The following is an 8,884-nucleotide window of genomic DNA, read 5'->3' on the forward strand; positions in this document are numbered from 1 at the left end:
GTTTCTTCCATTTGTGAATGATTGCACCAACTGTTGTCACCTTCTCACCAAGCTGCTTGGCCATAGTTTGGTAGCCCAGTCCAGCCTTGTGTAGGTCTACCATCTTGTCCCTGACATCCTTGGACAGCTCTTTGGTCTTTGCCATGGTGGAGAGTTTGGAATCTGATGGTTTGATTGCTCCTGTGGACAGGTGTCTTTTATACAGGTAACACAATGAGATTAGCAGCACTCCCTTTAAGAGACTGCTTCTAATCTCAGCTTGTTACCTGTATGAGAGACACCTGGGAGCCAGAAATCCTGCTGAATGATAGGGGATCCAATCCTTCTTTCCCTCATGAACATGCAGATCAGTCATCATTTGTTAGACGCATTTCTGCTGAATTTGTTGTTGTATTCTGTCTCTGTGTTACACCGAACATTCCATTGTTAGACCGATCATTTCTGTGTGAGGGGCGAACATTCCATTGTTAGACCGATCATTTCTGTGTGAGGGGCGAACATTCAACATCAGCAGGGGAGCAAATACGCATTTCCTTCACTGTAGCTATAAAGTACTTAAAGCCTTAGCTTTGGTAAGGAAACTTTTATAGGATTGGGCCGCTTATTGAAACCAAACATATTTGATAAAGTAGCATCATAGAGTTGAGAGATCTCCGCCCACATTTGATGCCGGGAAAGGCTCCCAAGTTAATCTATGTTGGCAAGTTTGGGGCTCCCCCCATTCAGGAAAACTGCGGAACTTGGTCAAGTGCCAACACTCATCATCCATGGCTGTTCATTTGAAATTCCCTCTCCATGTTGTCCATCCTGCCTAATAGTTCAGTATTTGTATTAATAATGTGTGGAAGGGCAGGGTTAGGAACCAGTCCAAACACCCCCCAAAGAGCAAGGGTCTAGTCAGGGAAGCAGCTGCTGCACTGGTGGTCCCAATGTGAACCTGTACTGCTCCAAGATGCTTGAGTACCATTTTTATGATGGAAACAATAATTTTCAGAAGGTAGAAACATTTTTTTTCTATTTTTACTGTGGATGATGGATGAGGAATGCATTCTTTTGTGAAAAGAAAAGAAAAAAAGGTTAGGCAACAATTTATTGTAAATGATAAACTGACCTACTTGTGAAGAAAAGTCACACAACTGGTTACGAAGCCAAGGTGAAGTAACTGAAGAAGAAAGGCAGGGTGCCGGCAAATGTGCTGAACCCAATAATATTCAAAGTGCGTCATGTCCACAGAGGGAAATTTGCATGACTACAGGGGCGGTCTGACAACTCATGGGGCCCCCCGGGCAATAGGGGATCATGGGGCCCCTGTGTCCTTGCCCAAACTCAAAAAAGCCTATGAAAAAGGTACCAGGGGCATCTCATGGGGTCCCCTACTGACCCAGGGCCCTCGGGCAGTGCCCGAGTTTCCAAATGGTCAGTCCGCCCCTGTATGACTTTCTACACTTTGGTCAGCAGGACATCACATCAAGCTACGACAACGCCGCATCATGCTATGAACGGTTCCTTCCAGAGGTGGACACCACGCAGCCATCATTCCACCCATCTCAACCGGATTATCCTGAAGTACCTCCAGAATTGCAACCTGAAGGTTTCGACATTCCTCCTCCATGTCACAACAACTCCAGGGAAGGAGCTTTTTCTAGGCCTGTGGTGATTTCTTCTTGTCCAGAACTGACACATCCAAAAGAAGTGGTCATTCATCTTCCACAACCCAACAACAACCAGCAAATAATTCAGTCTCCTCACGTGCCTAACCCAGAATTCTTAACACTACAGATCTCAGAACCAAGAGCGCCCAAAGCGGTGTTTCCTTCACCCCCACCCACCATGATTCCCAGAATGATGCCACCACTTCAGTACCCTCAGAACTGTTAATTTTCAGATCCACCAATGCTCATTAATGCTGTCCAACCAATGATGATGGCCACACATGGTCTCTACTCAAGCACCCCCTTGTAAGGAGCTTTCTCTAGGCCTGTGGTGATTTCTTCTTCTTCTCCAGAACTGACACATCCAAAAGAAGTGGTCCTTCCTCTTCCACAACCCAACAACAACAACAACAACCAGCAAATAATTCAGCCTCCTCATGTGCCTAACCCAGAATTCTTAACACTACAGATCTCCGAACCAACAGCGCCCAAAGCGGTGTTTCCTTCGCCCCCACCAACCATGATTCCCAGAATGATGCCACCACTTCAGTACCCTCAGAACTGTTCATTTTCAGATCCACCAATGCTCATTAATGCTGTCCAACCAATGATGATGGCCACACATGGTCTCTACTCAACCACCCCCTTGTAAGGAGCTTTCTCTAGACCTGTGGTGATTTCTTCTTCTTCTCCAGAACTGACACATTCAAAAGAAGTGGTCCTTCCTCTTCCACAAGTCAAGGCAACTAGTATTTTCAAAAGAATGCCAGCAATGGCAGCCTTCACAAATAATGTAGGAATGTTTAGGGGCCCATTCACACCCCCCCCCCGGGTGTGCTTTTTCATGCAGTGTTTTTAGTTACATAATTTCCCATTCATACCTATGTCTTTAACACACATCAACACATTTGTTAGCCATTGTTTAAAATGGTGGCAGTTCCAATCTGTGCAATGCGTAAATGTGTGTCCTATCTGAGCAATGTAACAGAGTCTCTTGAAAGCTCTTCAACCCTGACCCCCTTATAATCAGCTTCACTACCCTCCACTATGACTCCAATGGCACCTTGGCAAGACTGAGGGATCATGGAAGAAACTGGTAGGGATTAGCTAGGACTGAACTAACTAGCACTAAACAGGAGAGGACAGAGAGATACCAAATCACATAAGCAAACAGGTTGTAGTGGCTCCAAACCAACAGTAGATGTCAGCATGCCACAGAACAATAATAATCTTCTCTGCCTTTTTGGCAAAGATTAAGTGTAGTATCTGTTCTTAGTGTCCAGTAGGGGCGCTCCAACGTCACTCTTGCCTTTTGGTGAGGATGGCTTGCTGTATAGTACCCCTGCTGCTTTGATGGGGGCTGGGAAGGTTAGTACCAGCTGGAAGAGAAACCGAGGTGCTCACAGGCTGTTGAGGCATGGAAGAAATTCCCCTAGGAAAACCAGATGGACCCAGTGTCTCCTGATTCTAATGGGTCTACCTTGTTTGGCCAGGGGCCGGGAAGGCAGAAAGTCTGCGGAGCAGTGCCCCCTGGGAGTGGTCGCCCCAGGGGTGCTCTTAGTAACACATGGGGGTTGGATCCCACGTGTGAAAAGCGCACATGGTCACTGGTCCAAACACTTTTTCTGCACTGCACCCTTTAGGGGTACGTCTGGGGCAAATTTGTTGATACAGACCTTAGGGCCTAGCCAGTGCCCAATTGCACGGCCACTTATTTATTTATTTACAGTTGCAAGAAAAAGTATGTGAACCCCTTGGGATTACGTGGAGTTTTGCATGAATTGGGCATAAAATGTGCTCTGAACGTCATCTAAGTCACAACAATAGAAGAACACAGTCTGCTGAACATAATACTACACAAACATTAGATGTTGCCATGGTTTAATTGCACATAACATGTAAACATTCACAGTGCAGGGAGGAAAAAGTATGTGAGGCCCTAGCTTAATGACTTCTCCCAGAGCACATTGGAGCCAGGAGTGAGCCAACCTTGACTCCAATCAGTGTGATGATATTGATGTGTTGCTGACAGCTGTCCTTCCTTAAAAAACACACACCTGTTTTGGGATTACTGGTTTCAAGAAGCACTGTCTGATGTGAACCATGCCTCACAGAAAAGAGCTCTCAGAAGACCTACGATCAAGAATTGTTGACTTGCATGAAGCTGGAAAGGGTTACAAAAGTATCTCCAAAAGCCTTGATGTTCATGTGTCCACGGTAAGACAGACTGTCTACAAATGGAGAAAGTTTAGCACTGTTGCTACTCTCCCTAGGCGTGGTCGTCCTGTAAAAATGACTGCAAGAGCACAGCGCAGAATGCTGCATGAGGTAAAGAAGAATCCCAGAGTGTCAGCTAAAGACCTACAGAAATCTCTGGCACATGCTAACATTTTTGTTGACACATCTACAATAAAGAAAACATTAAACAAGAATGGAGTACATGGGAGGACACCACGGAGGAAGCCATTGCTGTCCAAAAAGAAGATTTCAGCACGTTGGAAGTTTGCAAAAGAGCACCTGGATGTTCCACAGCACTACTGGCAAAATATACTGTGCACAGATGAAACCAAGATTGAGTTGTTTGGGAAGAACACACAACACTGTGTGGAGAAAAAAAGGCACAGCACACCAACATCAAAACCTCATCCCCACTGTGAAACATGGCGGAGGGAGCATCATGGTCTGGGGCTGCTTTGCTGCCTCAGGGCCTGGACGGATTGTTGTCATTGATGGGAAAATGAATTCCAGAGTTTATCAAGACATTTTGCAGGAAAACGTACGGCCATCTGTCCGCCAACTGAAGCTCCGCAGAGGATGGGTGATGCAACAGGACAATGACCCAAAGCATACAAGTAATTCAACAAAACAATGGCTGCAACAGCACAGAATACGCCTTCTGGAGTGGCCCAGTCAGAGTCCTGACCTCAACCCGATTGAAATGCTGTGGCATGACCTTAAGAGAGCGATTCACACCAGACATCCCAAGAATATTGCTACACTGAAACAGTTTTGTGAAGAGGAGTGGTCCAAAATGACTCCAGATCGTTGTGCAGGTCTGATCTGCAACTACAGGAAATGTTTGGTTGAGGTTATTGCTGCCAAAGGAGGGACAACCAGTTATTAAGTCCAAAGGTTCACATACTTTTTCCTCCCTGCACTGTGAATGTTTACATGTTATGTGCAATTAAACCATGGCAACATCTAATGTTTGTGTAGTATTATGTTCAGCAGACTGTGTTCTTCTATTGTTGTGACTTAGATGACGTTCAGAGCACATTTTATGCCCAATTCATGCAAAACACCACGGAATCCCAAGGGGTTCACATACTTTTTCTTGCAACTGTATTTATTCCCTCACTGTTTGTCACCTGTCACTGTGTGTTTTTTTCTCACGCGGATGGAGGGTGGGGGTCCTCGGGCCTGCTCTGAAGTCTAGGAGAAGGATGTACAGCTCTTAGGTTCCTTCCTCCCCTGTTCCTGGGGAATGCCTCTCTTCGGGAGGGCTCCCTGATCTAGTACTTGGTGGTCGGCTTTGGTTAGCCACAAGGAAAGGGGTCTGCCAGGCCTTTTGGCTAAGTGGACCATGATGGAAACCCTTTGTCCCTGTCTTCTTAGAGAGTTGAGAGCTCTCCGCCCACATTTGATGCCAGGAAAGGCTCCCAAGTTAATCCATGCTGGCAAGTTTGGGGCTCCCCCCATTCAGGGAAGCTTCTCGGGAACTTGGTCATGTGCCAACACTCATCATCCATGGCGGATCATTTGAAATTCCCTCTCCATGTTGTCCATTCTGCCTAATAGTTCATTATTTGCATTAACCACATGCTGCCCTGCCACTGTAGAAATACGGCGGCAGGGCGGCACGGGCAGGCAAAACCACGTTTTAAAACGTGTGTTTCGTAAACAGATAGGGGGCGTGCACGAGGCGCGCCGCCGCCCTATCTGTCCCACCGATCACCGCCGCGGATGTCAGTCGCTGGGTCACAGCTGGTCCTTACCGGCTATTTCCCGGTGATCGGCGGCAAACAGTGACAGAGAGCACAGCTGCAGTAGTTGTGCTGTCTGTCACTTCCCTGACAGCTCGAGGACAAGCTGATCGAGAAAGAAGAGTTTCTCTCTCCCGATCAGCGGTGTCCCGTGCAGTACACACCCCGCCCCCTAGTAAAACACTCCCCCTCACACAGATAACCCTTCCCTGCAAAATAAAGTTAACCCCTTCCTCCCCAGTGCCATTAGTACAGTGTCAGTGTTTTTTTTTTTTGCACTGATCACTGTATTAGTGTTTTTGGGGATGTCAGTGACCCCAAGTCAGTACCCCCCAATGTCAGAATGTCCGCCGCAGTCCCGCAGTCCCGCAGTCCCGCAGTCCCGCCATAAGTCACTGATCGCCGCCATTATTAGTATAAAAAAAAACTAAAAATCCCAGTATCTTTCCCGCCATTTGTAAACGCTATAACTTTCACGTAAACCATTTAATTTACACGTATTGGGTTTTTTTTTTTAGCAAAGACATGTCGCAGAATGCATTTTGGCAGAAATTTATGACTAAATTTGATTTTTGCATTTTTTTTTACTGGACATGTTTTATAGCAAAAAGTCCAAAATATTGTTTTTTTTCCCTCAAAATTGTCAGCCTTTTTTTTTATAGCGCAAAAAATAAAAACCGCACAGGCAATCCAATACCACCAAAAGAAAGCTCAATTTGTGGGGAAAAAAGGATGTAAATTTCATTTACGTTCCGTATTGCATGACCGCGCAATTGTCCGTTAAACTAGCGCAGCGCTGTATAGCAGAAAAATGGCGTAAATTGCAGTATCTATACCATAGTTTGTAGACGCTATAACTTCCACACAAAGCAATCAATATACACTCATTGGGATTTTTTTTACCAAAAACATGGAGCAGAATACATTTTGGCCTAAATTTATAACCAACTTTGAGCTTACTATATATTTTTTATAGCTGAAAGTAAAAAATATTGTTTTTCTTCAAAATTTTTGGCCTTTTTTTGTTTATAGCGTGAAAAATAAAAAGCGCACAGGTGATCAAATACCACCGAAAGAAAGCTCTATTTGTGTGAAAAAAAAGGACGTAAATTTCGTTTGGGTGCAGCATTGCATGACTGCGCAATTATCAGTTGAATTAGTGCAGCGCTGAGTAGCAAAAAGAGGCGTGGTCATTAAGGGGGGTAAATCCTCAGGAGGGTGAGGGGTTAATAATGTGTGGAAGGGCAGGGTTAGGAACCAGTCCAAACACCCCCCAAGGAGCAGGGGCCTAGTCAGGGAAGCAGCTGCATCACTGGTGGTCCCAATGCAAATTTGTACTGCTCCAAGATACTTGAGTACCACTTTTATGATGGAAACAATAATTTTCAGAAGGTAGAAAACATTTTTTTTGTTTTTACTGTGGATAATGGATGAGGAACGCATTCTTTAGTGAAAAAAAGAAAAAAGGTTCAAGTGACTGGGTCCGCCTAGTTCTGCCTTTAGGCAACAATTTATTGTAAATGATAAACTGGCCTACTTTTGAAGAAAAGTCACACAACTGGTTACGAAGCCAAGGTGAAGTAACTGAAGAAGAAAGGCAGGGTGCCGGCAAATGTGCTGAACCCAATATTATTCAAAGTGCATCATGTCCACAGAGGGCAGTTTGTATGACTCTCTACACTTTGGTCATCAGGACATCACATCAAGCTACGACAATGCTACATCATGCTATGACAATGCCACATCAAGCTATGAACGGTTCCTTCCAGAGGTGGATACCACACAGCCATCATTCTACCTACCTCAAGCGGATTATCTTGAAGTACTTCCACAATTGCAACCCGGAGGTTTCAACATTCCTCCTCCATGTCACAACAACAACTCTGGTGAAGGAACGTTCCCTAGGCCTGTGGTGATGATTTCTTCTCCTCCAGAACAGACAAATCCAAAAGAAGTGGTCATTCCTCTTCCACAACCCAACAACAACAACCAGCAAATAATTCAGCATCCTCCAGAATTCTTTACACCACAGATCTCCGAACTAACAGCGCCCGAAGCGGTGTTTCCTTCGCCCCCACCCACCATGATTCCCGGAATGATGCCACCACTGCAGTACCCTCAGAACTGTTCAGTTTCAAATCCACCAATGCTCATTAATACTGTCCAACCAATGATGATGGCCACACATACTACCGTGGTCTCTACTCAACCACCCCCTTGTAAGGACTATTTGCCTTGGTCCATTGTCAACCTTATGCTTTGCTGCTTCATTTTTGGGGCAGTGGCGCTTATCTTAAGCATTCAGGTAAGAAATGTTGGGTAGACTTGGTTGCTTTTGACCTTGAATGTCCTATAGTTCTATACCATTCTCTTTGCTTGCCATCTAACTAACCAATGGTGGTTCACGTGGCACTGGAGAGCCAGAGATGTACCACCAATGCTAACAGATCCATGTGGTGTCCACTTTAGCATGTGGAAATATAATCAGTTCTTCTGTGTATGGAAAATTTGGACTAAATGTACTTTTTGAGTGTAGGGGGGTTCCTGGTGGGCTACTGAAATTGAAATTGGACACCTGGTTGTCTTAAGCTAAGTAAAAGTAGTATGTTAGAAGATTTTGGCTAATCCCCCCTTGTTCTGAGCTGATAAAGGCCAGCACTGAGCCAAGGCTAAACCACGTTGCATTAGAGAGGTCGGGCGAGATGGAGGGGGTCTAAAAAGACAATGAGGTTGATTGATAGATAGATAGATAGATAAATAGATAGATAGATAGATAGATAATAGATAGATAGATAGATGATAGATAATAGATAGATAGATAGATAGATAGATAGATAGATAGATAGATGATAGATAGATAGATAGATAGATAGATAGATAGATAGATAGATAGATAGATAATAGATAGATAGATAGATAGATAGATAGATAGATAGATAATAGATAGATGATAGATAGATAGATAGATAGATAGATAGATAGATAGATAATAGATAGATAGATAGATAGATAGATAGATAGATAGATAGATAGATAGATAGATAATAGATAGATAATAGATAGATAGATAGATAGATAGATAGATAGATAGATAATAGATAGATGATAGATAGATGATAGATAGATAGATAGATAGATAGATAGATAGATAGATAGATAGATAGATAGATAGATAGATGATAGATAGATGATAGATAGATAGATAGATAGATAGATAATAGATAGATAGATAGATAATAGATAGATAGA

The 8,884-nt window shown here is 44.0% G+C and overlaps 1 protein-coding gene and 1 pseudogene across 1 annotated transcript in view; both read left to right on the top strand.

The window, feature by feature from the left end:
• Positions 1-2,878: 2,878 nt before the first annotated feature.
• On the top strand, positions 2,879-3,032 carry LOC149434304 (U2 spliceosomal RNA; annotated as a pseudogene).
• A 4,178-nt stretch (positions 3,033-7,210) lies between these two features.
• The window catches only part of LOC149434305 (uncharacterized), an 8,695-nt gene continuing 7,021 nt past the window's right edge, over positions 7,211-8,884 (top strand). The window contains exon 1 of the mRNA XM_089663838.1: positions 7,211-7,940. Coding sequence (XP_089519964.1) covers positions 7,281-7,940 — 660 coding nt within the window. The 5' untranslated portion in view covers positions 7,211-7,280. The remainder of the gene's footprint in view (positions 7,941-8,884) is intronic.

This window comes from Staurois parvus, unplaced genomic scaffold (assembly GCF_062004578.1).
Source record: "Staurois parvus isolate SC_StPar_1 unplaced genomic scaffold, SC_StPar_1.0 ptg001782l, whole genome shotgun sequence".
NCBI classification, from domain to species: Eukaryota; Metazoa; Chordata; class Amphibia; order Anura; family Ranidae; genus Staurois; species Staurois parvus.